The 22,327-nt window shown below is 31.2% G+C and overlaps 1 protein-coding gene across 1 annotated transcript; it reads left to right on the top strand.

Moving 5' to 3' along the window:
• The first annotated feature begins 1,034 nt into the window (after positions 1 to 1,034).
• PGAP1 (GPI inositol-deacylase) lies at positions 1,035 to 20,732 on the top strand. Its single transcript, XM_088227854.1, has 17 exons — positions 1,035 to 1,341; positions 1,488 to 1,579; positions 1,662 to 1,795; positions 4,095 to 4,255; positions 6,041 to 6,337; positions 7,125 to 7,295; positions 8,844 to 8,962; positions 9,623 to 9,757; positions 10,777 to 10,927; positions 12,761 to 13,029; positions 13,155 to 13,274; positions 13,588 to 13,824; positions 15,917 to 16,099; positions 17,070 to 17,235; positions 18,177 to 18,745; positions 19,549 to 19,650; positions 19,789 to 20,732. Exons 1-17 carry the CDS (start codon positions 1,204 to 1,206, stop codon positions 20,129 to 20,131), a joined length of 3,387 nt encoding a protein of 1,128 aa, XP_088083980.1. The 5' UTR covers positions 1,035 to 1,203; the 3' UTR covers positions 20,132 to 20,732.
• The last annotated feature ends 1,595 nt before the right edge of the window (positions 20,733 to 22,327 follow it).

Raw genomic sequence — 22,327 nt, 5'->3', positions numbered from 1 at the left:
TCCTTTTATCCCGAGGATGAGCTCTGCGTGGAAACTCGATTTCTTCTTTCTATATCAGAGGCATCCAATAAGAGTATTGTTATGTCCTGGATCCCTAGCCATTGTGGTATTCCCGGTAACGAAAAAGTGGACGCGTTAGCAAAGGAGGCGGTCCACTCCGGGGATCCTGCCTATAGTAATTTACTACCACTAGGTGATCTCCTTGTTATGACGAAGGAGAAGCAACTTCGCACATGGCAAGAATATTGGGTAGCCTCTTCCCAAGCCAAGGGTAAACATCTTTTCCAACTGAAACCAAATGTTACAGAAAAGCCTTGGTTTTCCAAAGTGATTCTGAACAAGTTTGAGACATCCTCCATATGCAGAATGCGCATTGGGCACTGCTGCAATGGTTCTCACCTGTTCAGAATCCATGTCCGGGACTCTGCCATTTGCGAATGTCAGCTAGATGAGGAAGATTTAAACCATATTTTTTTTGGATGCCCCATAAATGATTGTTATCCTGATTTCCTATCCGACCTCTCTGATATTAATATCCCATTCCCTATTCATATTCTAACTCTCCTGTCCCCACCCAATAAACGTGTATTTAAAATCCTATGTAAATATCTAGTTGTAAATGGTGTAAAGCTGTAAATATGTTTTATTATTATATGTATATATTATATTAAATACTAACATACTAACTTTTACATATTATATTACTAACACATGTGTATATATGTAAAAAAAAACAAAACAAAACTACTCGACACTGGCCAGAACACCCAAGTTGAGATGTGAAAAGGCCATGAAAAAACGAAGAAGAAGAAGAATTATAAAACAATGTCAAGAAAATTCGTTCACAGTTCGATTACCTACACTTTATTTATCCAAATTCATATTATCCTCAGATTCAGTATATTAGTTAATATCGATGCTCAAATTTATAACGAAACAACCGGCAGCGTCACAATCAAATTCCTTTCGTGTGCCATAAACGTAGGTACCTAAATTAATTTATTTCTTCTATGTTAAATTTTCTTCTGGTCTCCATAGACTAAATAATCGAATATTTATGAACTGTCAGATTTTACCTCTTTTTAGATAACAATAAAAGAAAATGATAATATATTATAATATTGCACTAATGTCATATCTAAACTAAGTATGATAGTTGTGTAAAAATATTGTATGATTCACGTTTAAAATAAGAGAAGAAAAATGGCAATATTTAGTGTATATCAAGTTTTTTCCGTCGTAGTATTTTCACTGTTTTTAGTGGGAATTCTAAACAATTTGTTGATTGACACAGAAAACGAATGCGAAATGACGTATATGTTTGAATATCCACAATTTGTTGTAAGACATCCTTACATTATAAATTAATTGAAACAATCATTAATATTTTTATTTAATGACACTAAAAAGATATTTAAAAAAAAAAAAAATATTTATGATATTAATATTTAAAGTTCTTAAGAATTAACGCTTTAAAATTATTTTAGAAAATAAGAGTTCCGGATAATGAATTGAACCCCCAATATGGCCTATATGCATACAGTGAAGGGAGGTTTACGGAAAGGGCAAGAAAAATGAGGTAGAAAATGAAATAGAATCATTATATTTATTAATTAGCTCTTTTATTACTAACACTACATTTAAGCTCCTATTTATTTTAGATTTAGCGGTGTACCAGTATTATTTATCCCAGGAAATGTTGGAAGTTATAAACAAGTGAGATCTCTCGCTTCAGTTGCTTTGCGGAAAGCAATTTCCTCATCAAAATACGGTTTCCATTTTGACTATTTCACAGGTACCATTTTTTCAGTTATTTAATAGTATACTGTTGGTATGTAGATTTCTTTTTGCACAATAAATCGGTTGTTTCAGTTTTAATGTATTGAAACGGGTGGTTGAGGTAGCAGTTAATAACTATTGATATGTATCACAACAGCGATGGAAATCATTTTTGAAATAATATAAATGTTTAGGTAGATGCTTTAGGTGGTCTAAGTGGTTTTAATTTTTGGTGTATCCGTATTTGAGTTGTATAGTTACACCCTACGGTTTAGTCTTACGGAGCTTCTCGCTACTATCCGTTGTCCTGTTGTACTTCTCGTCTGATATATAAAAAGAATTTCAAGGCAAGACAAAAGTTTTGTAATCATTTTGGCAAATTGATCATGTCCAATTAAATTAATCCCAGTCAGTGAAAAATTCACTTGTGCTTCACAATGAAGTGCGTATTATTTACTTCTATATTACCTTATTTCAGCTCAAAGATTCTAAGGCTATGTGATTACAGAGAGCTTCTTTGAGTAGCTTTTCTCATTCGGCAATGAGCAATTTTTCCTTGTATGTGGGCACTGCGAAGGAGACTTATATCCTCAGATGCAGTATGCAGCGGCAAGTTCTATGCACCCGCTTTGGACGAATTAAAATAAATAATTTTGGTAATCATTTGTTAATGTAATATTGATCTTTTTGTTGATATTTCTCGATAAAACTCCATAGTCAATAATTATGATAAAATTATAAATAAACTTATCAATGAAACTTCTTGGTTTAGTTTTACTTTTTATTATTTTGGCCAACAAGCGCTTTCGCCTAAGTAGGCATCTTCAAGACTGGTGAATTGTTTACAACGTTTACAGCTTTTATACTATTCTTAACATATTTTGAAGACAAGATCAAATAAGTATTTTAACAGGGGACAGAAAACATAAAATTCACCAGTCTTGAAGATACCTACTTAGGCGAAAGCACTTGTTGGTCAAAATAATAAAAAGTAAAACTAAACCAAGAAATTTCTTTGATGTTTATTTATAATTTTATCATAATCATTTATTAATGTTTCGAAAATCTATAAAATAAGACAATAATAATAAAATATTGACAACCGTTAGTCACAAATCTAAACAATTATTCACGCAATTATTTATTGTAATATTTAATTGTAAAACAATTGTTTTTTTGCAATTTGCTCGATCATGTAAATAAAAAAAGCCTCCAAAGCAAATTTTGTAAATACCGTATCTTTAATTCTTCTATCTGTTTTTTTTTAAATAAAATAAGCACCCGATGGCAAACCGCTAAAAAGCGACTTATCAAAAATTTTAACAATTATTATTCTCTTATTTTGCAATATTTTTTATGAGTATATTACCTAAAGATATTCAGAAAAGTAAAACACTATATAAAAATTATGTTTAATAATATATAAACTTAATTTACAGTCCATTCAAATGGTTTATGTGTGCATGACAGAAAGTTTTCAAATAAAATATTCTTATGTGCGTTTGCCACAAACAAAATTGGTATATTTAGTTGACTTACCGATAAGCACACATAAAGATAGGCCATCAAATATTCTAATGCACTGTACAAGGGTTTAAAATTGTATAATGAGCTACTGGAAGAAACAGAATAACAGGAACCTTAAAATATTCAAAATCAATAAACCATCTTACATTATGTTCTTGATAAATTTTGATATTAAATGTAATGTTATTCAATGTTTATATTGGTTCTTAAGGTATTATGAATTAACTTAACACATTGATTACGGTGTGCACACATTTGTGCATTTCAGATACCTTGTGTTGCGGCTGGGTGCTCATTTTTATGCATTTCGGTTACCTTCCAAAACCCACGTCTTAAAATTCTAATTTACTCTGTCATGTTTGCTTTGGAGCGGATAGGTATCATTATAATACAAAAATTATATCGATTCTTCTCTGTTTCAAAACATGACTAAAAATTATCATAACAAAGATCGCCGCAAACAATATAAAGCATAAATTCTTTGGCTACGGGGAATATATATTTTTAATAATTTTACTGTTTGACAGTGGCCATGGCGCAGTTGGTTAGGCAGCTGACTGTGAAACTGGCTCCGCGAGTTTGATTCCCGCAAGTTGCAACAAAAAAAATATTGAAAGATTTTTTCTCGATATTGGTCTAGGTGTTGTGGTGTATTTCTCATAACTTCCTTTCATATACTATTTCCCACCTGCTGACAAGCCTCTAAAGAAGAGGCTTAGTGGGTTATGCCTTAAAAAAATGTACGTATCTTAATTTTTTTATATAATCATGAATTTCTTGGTTTTCAGTTGACTTTAATGATGAAAAATCTGCATTGTTTGGAGGGATTCTAGATCGTCAAACTGAGTTTACTTCTAATTGTTTGAAAAGAATTTTAGACTTGTACCAGTCAAATTTGAGGTTTGTTGGTCCAAAGCCAACCTCTGTTATAGTTATCGGTCATTCTATGGTAAGTTACTCTACTTTTTAATGTAAAACAGACAGAACTAATGCATATTTAACAATATCATCCAAAAAAAACATAAAAAGTCTCTATTGTCATATATTAATTAAAAACATACAGTTCTATAAATATGAAGAGAACCAAAAACATGTGTATTTTGTGAATAATGCTCATATTTAGACACAAAACTCAAGTTGATGAATGTGCATTCGCACATGCAGAGAACAACTCGAAGATGATGACAGATATACTTTCCTCAGCTTTAGTTTTGTCTGTGAATACGGGCATAAGTTTCCCTTATCTCCCTTGCAGCATTTCTCTATTGCATTTTTTTGTTTAATTTTATATATTTATTCATTTAAGATGACATTTATTTACAAATTCATGCACTTATGGCTTTTCAGACTTTGCGCGTGTTAAGTCATATTGATTAATATTAAGAAAAAATGCATAGTATAATAAATTAAATTATAATAACACGTGATACAATATAATAACAATCCAGTAAAATAAATAATAGCAAAAGAACTATAAGGACTATTCCTTTGCTATCAACCCAAAGAAAAAATAACATAAAAATCAATCAAATGTAAATAATAAAATATGAATTATGCAAATTTAGTTACAGACATAATAAAATATTCATTTTTGTATGCTTTCTATGTGTACATTGTTTATAAAAATTGTAACTGCTGTTTTTTCAACTAAAAAGAAAATGGTTTTCATAAACGCAGATGCATTGCAGATATAATCTGCATGTATAAAATTATGAACTGTCTCATTGATGCCCCTGAAATTTTGCAAAAGATTCTTTTTAACGTTCCCACCCGTAGACTAAGAAATAATGAAATGCTTTTCCTCGGTCACTACAGGACCAATTATGGTGCACAGTCGCCTTTGCCCAGAATGATCAGGCGGGTGAACGATCATCGAGATCTTGATTATTATGGTGTAAGGATGTCTTTCTTTACAAATCAGCTAAAGAATCTGTATAGTTAGCCTATGCTTTTTACTTAATCTAAAAAATCTATCATCTGTCTTTGCTGCTTATTTCTGTTCCTTATATTTTTTTATTCCTTTGTAAAAATTTCTTTTAATTGTAATGTTTATAATGGACTTTGTCCGTAAATAAATAAATAAATAAATAAATAAATAAATAAATAAAATTAGACACTCTAAATATTAGCTCCCTTAGTCGCTTTAAACATAGCGTTGTTGATAACGCTTAGTGATATTTTATAAAAATCATGCTTCTTTATTCTTAAGCATTCATTAAACTATAGAAAAAATTTTAAATGTCTGAAACATACACTGATATGTCTATTTCTTATTTTTGTCAAGCATTTATCTTTTGAGAATTAAATATGTATGTTTCATAATGGACAAACTTAGGAAGTTCAGTGGTTTTAAAATGTTTTATTATTTGTTAAGACTATCAAACTAAACCAAATTTTTTTTTCCTTTTATTTTTTTGCAACAACCATGGTGAAGGTGTATAGTGGGTTTGCATGTTGGTTTGCATCTTGCTTTTATTGGTGTCCTGACGAAGAGATGGGTACGTCTCGAAACCGGTAGACATAGAAAAGTCACGAAGTGGTTATATACAAATATTTAATAACATTTAGTAATATTCTGATGATTTGTGTAGCATTCACGGAGGAGGATACACAGAATTGTTTTTAGTGGTTAACTCAAAATTTCAAATTTTGAAATTACCTAGTTGTAGTAATTACCCCGCAACATGCATTGTCAGATATTAGTTTGTGAAATATAATGTATTTGTTTTTGCAGGGAGGAGTTATAGCCCGGGCATTACTCGTCTTTCCTGAAAACCGACCAATAGTGAATTTAATTCTAACATTAGCGTCTCCTCATGAAATGCCAGTGTTGAATTTGGATTATGATTTTGACAGATTCTACCAACAAATAGACCAAAAGTGGACAATGAAAACAATCAACGTCACTAAAATTGTTCCAAGCTCCAAGACATGGAGCAGCAAAGTCTTCATTACGATTGGCGGAGGAGTCAGAGATTTGCTGGTTCCATCTTATCTTACTTCTTCATCTCACAGCGATATTAATACATTGGTAATTACAATACAAACTTTTCAAGTAAAAGAATAATGAAAGTATTTTTTAAGTAACATGAAAATATGCGGATTTGACTTAATGATGCAGTTTTGAAAAGTTTTTAACACTACAAACTGGCAAAATACACTAAGTCATATGAAAGTTCATATATCTGTAGTTTTAAAAATAAATTTAGGGTTAAGTCGTATACCGGGTATTTTATTCAGGCTTTAAATAACTTAATGTAAAATTATCAAACGGAAAAATTAAAAACATGTTCTTAAATGAGCACTTAACATCTTACTATATTTAAATAAGATATAAAAGAGTAAAATTGGAACAAAACTTAAATGCTTGAATTCTCAAAACAGAGATTGGAGAGTTAAAGTTTTTTGCCGGTATACCCACGATATAGAGTTTTTAAAATTTGATTATTAATTATTATTAATTGTTCTATCAAGTGAATTGTTTATTAGCACAATTTGGTCATTGATTTATCGTGCTTGGTAACATCTTTATTTTTAAAGTAACGAAAGAAATTTCTATATATTTTATGCAAAAAAATCGTATGGCAGTAGGATCATGTGAAAGTTTGCTTATAGTTATATAGTAAAACAATATCTCAATTCTAAAAATGGACGCATACCATATTTTGTTTAACAACAAAAAATCCCGTAAAAGCATAGCGTGTTTTGGGTATGCCATTAAACATTTGTATATCGTTGAAAGAAAAACTACTGCATTTTTAAAGAATCATTTTATAATATATTATCAAGCATTTTCTCAATTTATTTTTTATTTTCAGACAACATCCATACCTGGAGTTTGGCTTTCGACAGATCACCTTTGCATTGTTTGGTGCAAACAACTTGTCTTGGTATTAAATAGATTTCTTTTCGAAATTGTCAATCCATCTACCAAACAACTGACTGATGAAACATCTCACATTGTTAATATGGGAAAGCATTTTTTGAAGGTAAAACGTATTCAACATTGAAATTAATAACAAAGGCCAATTGAATGTAGTTATGCAGAAAGCAGCTAATCTGCAATATTGAAAAAATGAAATATTGGTGTTATCAAGTTCAGAAAGGTCAATTCTATGTTCTGCTTAAAACAGCCAGGCCGCTTTTATACAAAAAACTGAAATAATCACGGTCAGAAAAATCCTGGATGTCAAAATGTCATGAAAATGAATGTCACCTCATGCGTTCTGAGTTTATATGAGGTTTCGTTCTATATTGGATCTGGATGTTTTCTGCGAAATGTATATTTTAGGTTGTGTAGTCAGCCAGACTTAAAAAACCCTCCGAAATTCCTTTAAAACGTAATTAAAGTTACGCAATTAAAAAATTCTTTACAATTGAGTACCCTAATATAAACATAAAATAATATTTAAATTTATTTCAACAGAGAGGGAAAAAGCTTTCGAGAAGGGAATATGGAAGTCTAGGCATTTACAGGGCTTATGACCTGTCATTGGCTGGTTTAAGTGGCCACTTTACACACTGTGTAACATTCACCATTCTGCCCATGTTTGAACATCCACATTTCCATCCACCCTAAAGTGGCCACTTAAACCAGCCAATGACAGGTCATAAGCCCTGTAAATGCCTAGACTTCCATATTCCCTTCTCGAAAGCTTTTTCCCTCTCTGTTGAAATAAATTTAAATATGAACAACTCCCTAGGGAGGAAATCCAGCCAGTCTGCAAGCATTTGGACATAATCAAACATTGATAAAATAATATAATCAATACATGACGTGATAACACACATCAGAGTTTTGCTAGGGCTGGCTGTGTTCTGCAAAATGCACATCTTAGGTTGTGAGGTCAGCCAGACTCTAAAAATCATTAAATCTTGTCATATACATAATTGGATTCTTTTTTTATATCATAAAAAAACGAATGCATGCATTATTTATCATTTGTCAAAGTAAAAAACATTCCAACTGATGTGTAGATTAGATTATTCACCCTTTTCACAAAAGTGCTATTATCTCAGTTTCATTTTTCTATGGCTGGCTGCTTTCTGCATAACTACGTTCAATTCATGTATCACCTTTCTAGGGATAGATCATCCGTTAGATGCTTTGCAATAAAATTTTATTTGAATTTTGTAAAACTTATAATATTTAACATTTAAAAATTGACTTCAAATATTTGTGTACTGATCAACCTCTTTTAAAATTCATTTATGATACCTACTTGTTGGTTACAGTATAAAATAGTATTTTTATCTCTATAATAAATGGAATTCATCATAAATTATGCAAAATATTTTGAAAATTATTGAATTTGATTTAATACAAGATCTTAGGACAATTATAATTTATGTTAGTCACTCAAAGTGAAACTTTTTTGCATGTTTCCATCATGATTTAAAAAAATATATATACAAGTTTCTGTTATATATATTTTTTTGTGTTGCATGTTTCCATCCTAACAAAATATCATAAAATCAACAGCGAGAAATTAAAATTAGAAGTGTCTCTGATATTTTTTGTTTAATCTTTCAAATAGGTTGGTCACAGCAAGAATGCATCGTACTATAATAATTTAGCAGACTTTATACCGGATGGTGTTTGGCATGAAGATAGTAGAAGGAGCTACTCATTTACTCATCATAAAGGTGTCTTAGTGTACGTAGATCACTATAATTTAAAAAATATACATATAATCTTGGGGACAAAAAGACTCAATTTGAAAATATCTAATATCTGTTTTGTAACAAACTTTTCCATATCTTTTCATTTGAAATTTGTGGTATATCCGTTAATAAATATTTCCTAAAAGTGTTGTTAACCTAGCTGAATAAATGTCAGTACTATGAAAGAAATACGTTTTTTAAGCCTTTTTCTTGGCAATGTATCCCATAAGATACATATGATCTCATTTTTTCTCATGATCTAAAAGACGCTTTACCATATTTTTTATTCTTAACTGCATTATCACAATTCATAATAAACTTTGATTAAAACCAAAAAAAACTTTTGTTTGGGATTTTCTGAAGCCTTTTCAACCATCAAATGTGTAAAAAAATATTTTTTCATTCAGCCAAGATCGGGGTTGACTAGTCAACATAAGTTTTTTTTTTTGCCAATACTGATATTGAGCCTCTTTTTACCAACAAAACTATTTATTTAACAAAAATAAAGTACCAAAACATTTAGCTAAACAAGAAATGTGTCAACAATCAATGACATATTATTAAATTAATGCATTTTAAGCGCATAGTAGATACCATTTCCATCCACATTACCTCCTTTTCTGACTCATGTGGTGTCTTTGTGATATTTTAGACCACATTATTATATGGTACGCCTTGTCGACATGCCAGATGATGAAGAAGTGTCTTTGGAAGTTGTGGATGTGGAAGATAAAGACTGGATTTTCGGCTGCACAGCTAAATATGTACATGGACAGTTTAGGGTTTGGTAAGTGTATTTTATTAATTATTATTTATCTAATCTATGCGGTATCCAGTATTTTATATATTTTTGCTGTTTTGTATTTTGTAATGAAGTAATTGAAGCCCTTTTGAGGCATAAGCAAATGCATGCCAGGAAAATTAAGTCACTCCACATATTTTAGCTAGTTTCATAGAATGACAATATTGCTAGTAAGACCATGCAGATGCTGGACTTCGTTATCCGTAACACAACAAATTTTAGCAGCATTGTTTGGTGCGATTACAACTGGAATACGCATCGTCATGCATCCTCAACCATGATAAATTTTCAAATCCAATATTCACCTTATTTTTCCATATCACTGCTCTTCTTATTTTCGGCTCCACTCCCGCAACATGCTTGCGTGCATAAACTCATTAAACTTTTTTTTTTTAATTTTCTTATATATTGATTTCAGAATTGTGCAGTAAAATGTCTTCCAGGAAATCTTCTTTATCATATTCATTATAAATTGCTTTTAATATCACAGTTTTACTTTTTTTCAATTTATTGTCGTTTACATCTTAACACTCTTTTTCTAAGCCTATAACTGGGTTGTGGTCCCGTGGCTAGTGTCCCGGACTCACGGATCGAGATTTGAGTTCCACTCTACCCTAACCTGATTCCCATTTTCTAATAGTAAGTTATTTCCAACTTGTTGAAAATGACCACCAAAATTGAACTTTTTTGCTTCCTCCTTTTTGTTGCACTTTATAATTATTGTTTCTAGAAACTTTATTCATCTCATCTAGAGTTTTTCCTAAATGTCTTATTATAATAATCTCACTGATGATTTGTATGTACCCATGACATATTAATAATTTTTCAGGACGATACTTCTTTATTTATGGTTTGTTGAAGGGTACTATGTACTTTTGTTTGTGTTTGACATCATTAAATATGATAATAATGAGAAACCGTATGTATTATTTATAAAATAACTTATGTCTATTGGCTTTCCCGAATAAAATTAATTCAAATAAGTAACTTAAAATAATTTTTAGCCTAAATGGGCGTCACTTATCGGGTCACGGCTATTGGGTGGCTTCTAGGGAAGGGAAGAGACGAATGGCTTCCTTGGATTTGAAAGCTTTTCGTTTATCTTATCCACAATGGACACATATAATTCTAAGAATCTCTCCAACACATAAAAAGGTAATTTTTTTTCCAAATTTGGGCGGATAAATATACAGTTCTGTGTGAGAAATCGAACCAGAACCCTAGATGAATTTGATCAACTACTTGATCGATGCTTTCATATTTAGATTAGTCCGCCTTATGGTGTAGTGGTTAGTGCATTTGTCTACCATGCTTGTTATTTTATACATGTGTACATTTTTACATAATTTGAATTTATGAAACCGTGTCTTTTGATGGCAAAAGTATATTTCATTATCTTTCTTTCATTACTAACACATATGTAGGCATATATACTGAAAAATAAATTATAAATTCTCGTAATTATCTTACAATTTTGTCGGCTTCTTTTTGGAATTCAATAAAAACTGATCATAAAAATTATGATCAGGTGGCGTAAAAATGTCAGGCTTTTTTCTAAATTCAAATTAAATGCTCTCTGTGTCCAGAGTTTCTCTTTTTTTTTATTTACTAAACAATGAAAGTACATTTATTATTATTTTATATAAAGTTACTTTTTGCACCAAAAACAACGAAAACATTGTCTTATTAATAATAATCTAAAAATCTCCACAACTGTTCCTCCTGCCCCGTTACCCGGGGTAAGAGTATCAGAGTAGGGTATCTCCTAATATAGTCATAATATAGATATAATCTTCTTGGATACAGATAACTAGAGTAACCGCAAATGAAAATTGTACCTTCAATTATTCAAATGAGCAAGACAAGAAGCCTTTGTTATAATTCGGGGCGAGAGTGTTAAACAAAAGCACTATCTAAAGTTATTGAGTTTTAAAAAAAATTGTAATGCAATTGTAACATCTTTGTTTTCGATTCTGGAACAACAACGCATCTCTCACATTTCATGTTTTCACTTTTGTTTATGTTATCCATAATGTTAAATTATAATTTTGCAAGTGTGTGATGGAAGATAAATTTATTGTTTCTGTATGTAGCCAGCAGGGGCGAATCGTCAAAGTAAGCGATTATGCACAGCTTACCATTATATTTGACTTTAAATTATAATAATTTATAGTAACCATGTTTATGGGAAAATATATAAAGTAATTGTTATTTATCACCGTTTCAATCACCGTTTATATCTTTCTACAAAAAAATATCTATGAAGTGCGCCCAGCGCCAGCACCCAGTCCATTCTCACTGAACGATAAAACTAGCCGATTACCTCAGCTTATTCTTCCATACAAAAAAGTACACTGTATTTTTCATCTTTAACCCAAGTCGGCTTTTTTAGTACTAAAACAAACTTGCAGATTACAAAGATTTTTAGAAGATTCTCTATTTGGAAACTAGTATTTCGATCATTTTTTCCGAAAGACTATTTTTCTTTGATGGGATACCGTTGACATATTTTGTATCACATAGGACAGGTGGCGTTCGCAGTGGCCGTTTTAGGCATTATTCATTTTAAAAGAAATCAACCAGTGCTCAAGTCTTGACAGTACTGTCAATGACAGATCATAATGAAAATATTTGCCAAATGTCATTGTGGTATGTGATAATAAACTTTTCCATGAGTTTAGAATTCTATTAAAATAGTGTAGAATAAAGCTACGTATATCGCGTGGTTAGTAATAATTGTTGTTTGAGTTGATTTTCACAGAACCACAGAAAAAGTAGTAATTTATAATTACATTACTTACATGTTATGTAAGTACTTATATGTAGTACAAATTAATGAACATTTTTAATAGATTACCTATAAAATAAATCACGGCTCTCCACTGGTAGCCAGTACACTGTCCATGCATTATTAATGTGGATAAAAAACAGTAATATAAAAACGTCTTAATCATATTTTAACTTACAATAATTTCTTTTAATGACCAGGTTCGCGTGAATGTTGACATTCATCGTAAAGATTCACGCACAGTTGAAGCTAACTTACCGGGCATGTATGATCCCACGAGACGTACTATCATAACAGAGACTCTTCCTAATGCACTGAGGTATAACATTACCCTTCCGGGGTTCGACATGTTGTATCAGGCTTACTCTCTCTATGTGGAACCCACGGGGAATCATTGTGAAGCAGATCACGCGAGTGCAAAGTTATCTGTTCCGTGGGCAGAAGGACATGAAGTGTATAGTTTTTTTACGTAAGTTATTTATTTTCTTTACCATTTTATTGTTTTGTATTTTTTAATTGCTCGTTCCACTAGAATCTGTATTAAAATGATCCAGGGTTAATATAATGTATGTATGCACATAAATATAATTTCAGAACTGCTCAAAGATCGCCGATGAGGCTGAGGTTACTGAAGGGAAATCCAAACCGCAAGAATAGTTCACAGTTCCCAAGTATTGAATTGATTCTGGATCCCCACTGCTCGTACCGTGTCAGGTATTTTTTAAAAGCCATACATTTCAATGAAAAGAATTTATGTCCGGGTGTGAAATCAAACCAGAACCCTGGACATGTGTTTTCCACCCGATGGCTACCAGGTAAAAAAACATAAAAAAATAAAAAGATGAGTCCACCTCGAGACTGGTTGATGCATTCTCCTACCATGCTTGGAGTCTTAGATTTGACTCCCGATATGAAACATTAGTTTTATTTACTGTAATACATCTATTTTATTTATTTTTCAAATCTTAATCTTTACTTTTTCATCACTAGAGTACCCAAACAAAACAAGTTTTTTTTTTGTTTTTAGTATCGCTGCCTCTCCATATGATGCCTTGGGGCAACTCTCTCGCTACTATACGACTTCCCTCCCCTCGTACCTGGCAGCTATACTTCTGCTGGTACTCCGCCACTCGGCAATCACCATGAAGCAGAGGACTCAAGAAGGTCACAGCGGGGGAGGATCCTTTCACTCGGCACTCTGTAGCGAGCACGTCAAACCATACTACATTATTTTAGCGGCCAGATTGGGCACCGTGCCTTTTATGTAAGTAATATTTATGTTTTTGCTTTGCTTTGTTTTGACCTCAATAAAATTATAAAACTCTGAACAATGGCTGGTATTCAAATTAACCCTTGAGGTGATTGTCACAAAAATGGCGCTGTATAAATGATCTAACTATATATGTATAGTGCACACCTGTATTCTGATTTTATGTAAGCTTCGTTGAGCCGATTATAGCTTCGCGATCAATGTCTATTTACTATGCGAAATTTAAAACAAAATGGTTATCGATTAGATTCCGAGTCAGGATATTAATAAAGTAATAGGATTTTTCCAAGAGCATCCTGAAATTACGAGGGTTGACAACCCTACCTACAGTTTATTTACTGTACCGCATCCATGTAATTAAAACCTTGATTAAATTTTGTCGGCCTCGTAGTGTAAAGGTCAGCGCGATTGCCTACCATGCGAGAGGTCTCGAATTCGATTCCCGACATGGTTGACGTGAAATATTTATTTAAAAAGGTGCTTTTACACTTACATATTTCATAGTTCTCTGGACTGACACCTGATGTGTGAGACTGATCATCTTACCTTCATGTAACAAAAATGATCAAGATACGCTGCGATTGGTTTACCAATGCAGTGCCGTATGGACCATTGGGTGCGGAAAGAGAATGATGATGATGATAAATATTAATAAGCTTAGTGATAAATTTACTTTTTATTTTTCGGTGTATTTGAATATCTATTTTTTTTATGATATTGCAAACATATATTTTTTAGTGAAATGTTTTTACTTTGCATTTATTAGTATTATAATATACGTGGAAATTATTTTATTCAGACATTACTCATAAAAAAGTGTCAAAGTATGCGGAATAAAGGGAGGGTGGGGAAGGCTAAATGCATTCTAATACAATCCTGAGGATAGATATTAAACTGATCATTACCAGGATTTTTGCACTACCTGCACCGTTTCAAACTTTGTGCAATTAACAACTGTCCATGTGATGACGAAAAACACTTGTTGATGCATTGCCCCCTTTTCAGCTTCAAAAGACATAACCTGAAGGCATGATGCAGAAATTTTGGTGAGGATCTAAGTCACAGTGGCTTATTACAAAATGTAGTATTTTATTTTGGTGAGGATCTAAGTCACAGTGGCTTATTACAAAATGTAGTATTTTATTTTATTTAAATCTTAAAGTAGGGCACACATTATTATTATTATGGATAACTTATATAGCGCCATTTTCGTAACAAAATACCTCAAGGGCGCGTGATCATACATATTGTTATGTGTGTTCTAATAATAACATTGCAAATATATTTAATTTATAAATTGTTTATCACATATGTCTTGACCATTATTTTAAATTTTGATATGTTTTTTTCTTCATAAATATTTTTTTCCATTTCGTAATACTTTTTAATTGCTTTAAATAAAATTGAATTTTGTGACTTTGCCTTTTTCCTAAATGGAAGTCTAATTTTGTTCTTTTCTCTAGTATTGTGATCGTGTTCATGCTGGTTCCGATCATTTTTTTCCAAAATTCTGTTTTTTTATTAGAGTTTATAATTTTATGAACAAATATCATTGTATTGTAAAATATTCTTTGTTTATATGTTAATAATTTCATTTCATTTACCATCGACTTTACCCTCGTATATCTGGTTTTTTTCAAAATGATTCTAAAGGCTTTATTTTGTAATACAGTTAGTTTATCTATGTTTTCTTTGTTTGATAAAAATAAAATGCTACTACAGTAGTTAACGTGTGGTTCAATAATTGCTTTGTAAATTTTACATGGTGAAATATAATAAATGATAACAGAATAAAAAATGCTGTGATCCTATTGATGTCTATCAATAATCCAGCTTCTCTTGAATGAGTTTTCTGTGGTTTTCTCTTCGTTAAGCAAATTAAAAGTCCTATAAAGGTCCACAGTCCAAATTCCCTTCCTTTCCCAAAACAACTCAGATATAGATAGCCCGAAAACAAAATATACGCTTGAATTATAAGCAAGGTCAATAATACTGTAAAAATAAAAATTGAATCTGATCTCCGAGGCTTCATCTGCACAGTGTTGCTTGTATGTTGCTCAAAACCATCTTGTTTGGTTGGTTTCAGCACTATCCCATTCCTGAGTAATCTGTCACCGGTGCTGAAGGTGGGGGTCACAGCATCCCAGCCCTTTGTCATTCTCCCCATATTTCTGCATATTGTGGCCCTTGGGGCACTGCACATCCTGGGAGCTGGCTGCTGGGCACTCCTCATCTTCTCCGGTCAGCTGGCGCATAAGATTTTGCTCAGGTTAGTTGAAATAAAATCTTTATCTTGAAGAGCACAAGTTAAATAAAGGGCTTTAAATTTTTTATTTATTAAATATATATGTGTAGATGATGGCATATAAAGAGCATCAGGCGGAGAATGTATGTCTGCTTTTAAAATAGACAATTATTGGTAGTACAGATGTTGATGTAATGGATAAATAATGCATTACCGAAACTATCAACTATGTATGCAAACAGTGACCCAAAGTTGTAATACTGAAGCTGACTGAAATAATGTAATGAATGTCACGAAAACTGTATTATAATGTTGTCACTCTTCCGCAAACCTATGAATTACTTTACTAGAAAGAAATAAAAATAACTTTTTACTAAATATTGAACGCATTGTGTCATTAAATACGGTTTTCGACATTTTAACAAACCATTTTTCTCATCAGTTATAAAATAAATTATGTATTTACACAAACTAACGAAATTAAAAAAAAAAAAAATTATAATTTACTTTCATTAAAGAATGAACTGTGTGGTTATGTGTTTTCATAAATAACTCAATTCTAAATATAATTTGATAATTTTCAATTAATAGTGAATCCATGAAAGCGTATGTATTTTATTAAATCCAACACTTTTTAAAAATAATTAGACGTAATGTCAAGTGATTAAAAAGTTTTTCTTTGGTAAAGTCAAATCAGCTAAAACTAAAACATAATAATTATAAAGATGCTTTGAATGAGAAAACACTCTAAAGCAGAAACATGAACAATTCTATTACACTTAATTTGCCAAAGTTAATATAATCCTCTGATACAATGAACATTAGTAAACTTGTGGAAATCCTATGTATATTTTTTCATGAATATCGACGCTCCATTTTTTATCGAAATTTGACCAAGCAGCTTCACAACTCACTTCTTCCTTGCGTTATGAATGTAGACCCCAACACTAGGAATATTGTGTAAATTACTACTAAATAAATATTGTTTATTTAGATTGTTAGCTGTCGGCAAGAGTGGGGGAGGTGCCCGAGTTTGGGAGTGGGCTGCTGGTGGACTCCGCAAGGCCCCGGGGGCTGGCGGGGCCCTCTTGGTGGCGCTGGCTACAGGCTCCTGTGGGGCTGTGGCCCTCACAGCAGGTGCTGCCTTCTACTTCTTCCTTGTAAGTTCATAGCGAAGGCAACGTAACTAGTCTATAATACCACATAATGTAGAATGATTAATAATTTATTGAAACGGTGTTAATTGAATGATTATGTAATTAATATTTTGGTGACTTGTATAAATGACGTAGGGTTAAGTAATATTTTTAAATAATGATGATAGTAATCTAAATAATTGTTTTTAAATTTGTAAAAAGTTCCATAGAGGAAATATATTTTTGCACTGAATTCAATACAAGCAAACACAGTTTTTTTGCTACCATTTGTGTAATTGCAATATAGAAAAATGACAATTTTCAACATAAGCCCTCTTAAATAATTTGCCAAACTCACAGTGAAAGAGGCAATGGAGTTAAATTAAATTTAAATCGCGGTTTATCGCGATCTTTAAAACAGTTTTCGGGTTTTTGGAGGGAGTGCTTTCACTGAAGTTTATGATACTAATAAATCAATCTTAATAATAATAATAGTTTACTTTTCACTCTAAAAAAAAATTATATTTGAATCTTTATCACTACGTCCTTGGCTAACTAGTTGCACCTTGACACAATTATATTTTTGACCAATATTTTTATAGCATATCTACATGCTCAAATTGTATCGACCTTTTCCAGACAGTAGTATTAATTTGTAAAAAAGAAAATACAAATAAAATTCTGATGGAGTAGGAATTAAAGTTTCTGAACCGACTAAAGTTTAAAACACTAACATGGTATCTTAACTTGACTCAATTTAAAACATAATAAATATCTTTTTATCTTGATTAGTTTTTGTGCTTAAAATATATTGGTATTCTATTTCGATAATTACATAGCTTACAATTCTAGAGTTTTGTATTACAATTTTTTTTCAAGCAAAATATGACTACATATATAAACTTATGTACATCATACACTTGAAATAGGCAATAAAATTAATGATTACTATATTGTAATTTCAGCTGACAAAAATGTATGAAGATTATTTAGAAGATTTAGTGTATAAAACCATAACAAAAGTTGCAAAAAAACTGAGAAAAAAATCCAGCAAAAAACAAGAAACTAACGAAGATAAACAGAAATTTGAGAAACCCAATTCAGAGAATGTCAACGAAGCTGATAACTTAAATAAAAGTATCAAAAGCGGGGAACTAAAACAATCAGTCAAAGCTACAACTCATAAAGACAATGACAATTCCCCGGTTGATGAAACAAAAGAGAAAGATGTATCAAACATCAAGGATAGTCAAATCCAGTCTGGAGATTCGGATAACCATTCTGTTGTGAAATCTGATATTGATTTGAAGTCTGATTTGGTGAAAAAAGATGATGCCGGAGAGGCTGTACAAGATAATGTTGAAGATCAGTCCCAGGAATCCGTCGAGGTACAACCACAAAGTAAAAGAGGAGAAGAATCCAAAGAAGAATTCTCTCTAACTCCTCTCCATTTTCATTTCGCCATGTTCTTCCTGTGGTGTCTTGTCACTCTTCTGAATGTACCGGCACTGCTTACATGGGCTCACAACTATAAGTATGTTTATTTCAATAATAAAGAACTTAAAATATATGCTTGATTGCAAAGAAAATAGAATGAAGAAGTTTAGTAGTTTTTGTATTTTTTTTTATTTGATAATAGCCACTTATCCAAAAAAAAAATTGTGCATCTTTTTCTCATTGCTAAGTTTTGTAATTTTGAAATTACTCCGCCCTTAACATCACTAGTTCTCATTGGTGAGTTTTCCTGAAACTTAAAAGTAGAGCCCCGTAGCTATTAAAATATAGCTGAACCTTGAAAAATATGACTTCCAGGAAACCGGAAATCTATCACAACATATGTCAACGCTATCATTGATTGGTTGACTAATAAGAACTTCATTTTTGAGAATCTTCACCGTACAATGAGGATGTTTGGTGGTTTTTTTTTTTTTTTTTACTTGTTAATAGACTATAGAACTAAGCCAAAATTTTTTTTTTATGTATTGTATTATCAGCACTATGATTTCTTAAAGTTTTATATTTTTGAAATTACGTGACGTCTCAAGTTCTCTTTCGCTTCTTCACGGTCAGTTTTGGCGATTGATCCGCTCAATTACCGTAAACCGGAAATCTTTCACAAATTTCTTTTCATTGGTTGATTCATATGAACTAGGGACGTCGTTCAAAGTAGTTCATTTTTTTTTCATACATTTTCAAGAAACTTTGCCATACAATTTGTTCTAATTTTATTGCTTGTTAGAAAACATTTTTTGTATCAAATTTTCCGTAGGGCTGAAGTTTCCCGTCATTAAAAATAAGAATGTTACAGGAGGAAAAGATATCAACTTTTTTTTCTAGGTACAACAAAATGTTGGAGCCGGATCCATCCTACATTCCGGGCTTGATAATGTGCACGAGTGCAGCTGTTTTATGGCAAATTGATGCGCCTAAACCAAATATGTAAGACTTATTTCCAATTAAATAATATCATCAGTCTGAATGCATCATTGAAAATGTGTTGTTATTTTTTTTTACGGACACAAATGGCTTACAATGGTGTTAATCTAATAAATATTTTTTTTTTTTTTTATATTTTAGAAAATACTACCACGGCATCAGCATATTGTTATACATTACATCGGTCATAATTATAATGGTAACACCCATGGCGTTATTCCGTTTGAACTATTGTCTCCCCGCCATATTCGCCATCATTACATTGCATCAACTGTTTCCCGTGCCTGTGGAAGCTGAATCTGAAGAATCCAACAACCCGCCTGATCTGGAAAATGAAAATCCTGAACCAACTTCCAGTACAGATACAAACCAAGGAGAGCCTTCGCAATCCACACCTGGACCTAAAATTGCCTCATCGCTGATTGAAGAGGAAACGGATTTAGAAAAATTCAGAATTCTTAAAGAAAAACTAGAGTCTGAATAGGAAATGTAGTAAATATTGCATTTTTACATGTTAAATAATGTTACAAATTTGAACAAATAATTTAAGAGACATAAAAACTAAATACCTTTATCTGTAACGCTTTTCTTAAAAAGTAATATACCTCTTCCGTAGAGAACCTCTTAATAGAAAAGCTGTGCATTAAAGATTTAGATTTTTTAAAGAAAAAAAATCATTTTTTATAAATGAATTTACATACAGGTGATATTTATTGGTATCTATGACTTAAAGCACCAAAACTGCAATCAAATTCTAGTCCTAAAGTAATGACAAATCTAATTTAAAATTACCCGTTTCACAAATAAATAAAAAAAATCAAATAACCATTTTGTAGTTGAAAAATTGCAATTGATGAATGGATAATGAATGATTTAATTAAATAAGGAATAAGTTCTCACAATCGCAGACAAACTTTTGTCAATCTCGTTGAAATTGGTGCCGTGGTCATGTGATATTTAAAAATACTGTTTAAACTGTCGCAACAATTAAAAATATCTATTATATTCCACCCACAGGTGTCGTTAGATGTCACAATTTTGGCCTAATTTTTTTATAGTTACAAAAAATAAATGCATGCCAACCATGCACCATAACTTTTTAACACGATTTTGTAAGGCTGAATACATGCAACTATAATACGGAAGAGGTTAAGAATCGTAAAGAAGTATAAGTGTTAAAAAAAAAAAATTTATGCATAAAAATCTTGGTTATGCAACATAGATTATTGTGAATCTAATTATTTTTTCAATTTACACATTAAAATCCTATGTTAATTGCAATGAAAAATAATACTGTTTTTTTTTTTTTACAACCAACTCATTGTACTGTGGTAGTACCTTGGACTCTGGATCAGAGGTCCAAGATTTGTTCATTGATTGATTGCCATTTTCTATCAGTTGATTGAGACAGTAAAAAATGGCCAACAATTGAACATATTTGAGTACATCATTAGAACGCAAATATTTAGTTTCTAAAATAATGACAAAACCATTCTTTATAATATTGATTTTAAAGCAAGCTCTAGCGAAAATAATGTTCTCATAACTTAATATGTTCTGAATTTTAAAAATATATTAAACGAAAAAGGGCGCTATTTGTAATATTTGTTTTTAAAATCAATATTTGAGTTTTTATTATTTACCTAAATAATTCAATTTTCAGACTGTTTCCTAAAATTTTTAAATAACTCAGGCTGTAAGGTAGTGGGATTTGAACCTGGGACCTTTGATCTGTGCCCACAACACTACCACAACTTGGTTGAATGATGATCCAATGACTAAATGAGTTTATTGTTTTCATCATACTTTTTCTGCATAAAATGCACATTGTATTCTGTGAAATTCGGATTTTTTCTATGTTAATTCTGCACTTAGTTTTAAATTTCTCGAGTCAAAAGGTATAGAAACTACACACAGTTTATTATGCTGTCTTGTAAAATAAATCATTTGGTGAATAAATTCACGCCATTTTAGATTTTTGTAAAATTCATTAATATTAACTTTCATAGTTATGTTCATATTCGAAATCTAACATTATGATGTAAATATTTTTTTGTGTGATGTTTTTTTATTAACATACTAAAAATAGTTTTTATTATTTAAATATTTCAGTATTACTATTAGTCTGATTGTTGATCAAACAAAGATTTATATTTTAGAAACTTTACATAACTAGTGCATATTATTATAGTCTTGAAGTTTGCTGTATTGTACATTTTGTAATAAATATTACTGTTATCCTTAAACGTCTTGTATAAGACATCAATAAGTAAAACATCTAGTTATGCCAAGAATGCCTTTTTCTGTCGGTCTTGTTAATTATATAGTACTAAATTTGAAGATATCTTCTATACAAATATCATTTTATAAAATAAGCACTTAACCTCTAAGAAAGTGAGTTTTTGAGACAAAAATTAGTTGATGTAGTTTTGTTAAAAATTAAATCAATGTTTTTATTCTAAATATTTACCCATAGGCATCCATAGATGTCTTTTTTATAAATAAATTGAATGGAAGATTTTTGACAAGCGATGCCGTACAATGTACATCCATATTCCTTTATGAATGAATTTTTGAGACGTATACGGTATGTTCATACTGACTTAAAGGTTAAATAGCATGTATGATAGGTTCTAGAATTTTAAATATGTATATTTTGCAAGTCTCCCTGTCCACATCC

This window comes from Micrasema longulum, unplaced genomic scaffold (genome assembly GCF_059751315.1).
Source record: "Micrasema longulum isolate JH-2025_06_02 unplaced genomic scaffold, ASM5975131v1 h1tg000546l, whole genome shotgun sequence".
NCBI classification, from domain to species: Eukaryota; Metazoa; Arthropoda; class Insecta; order Trichoptera; family Brachycentridae; genus Micrasema; species Micrasema longulum.
This window is presented reverse-complemented; position numbering and strand designations above follow the sequence as displayed.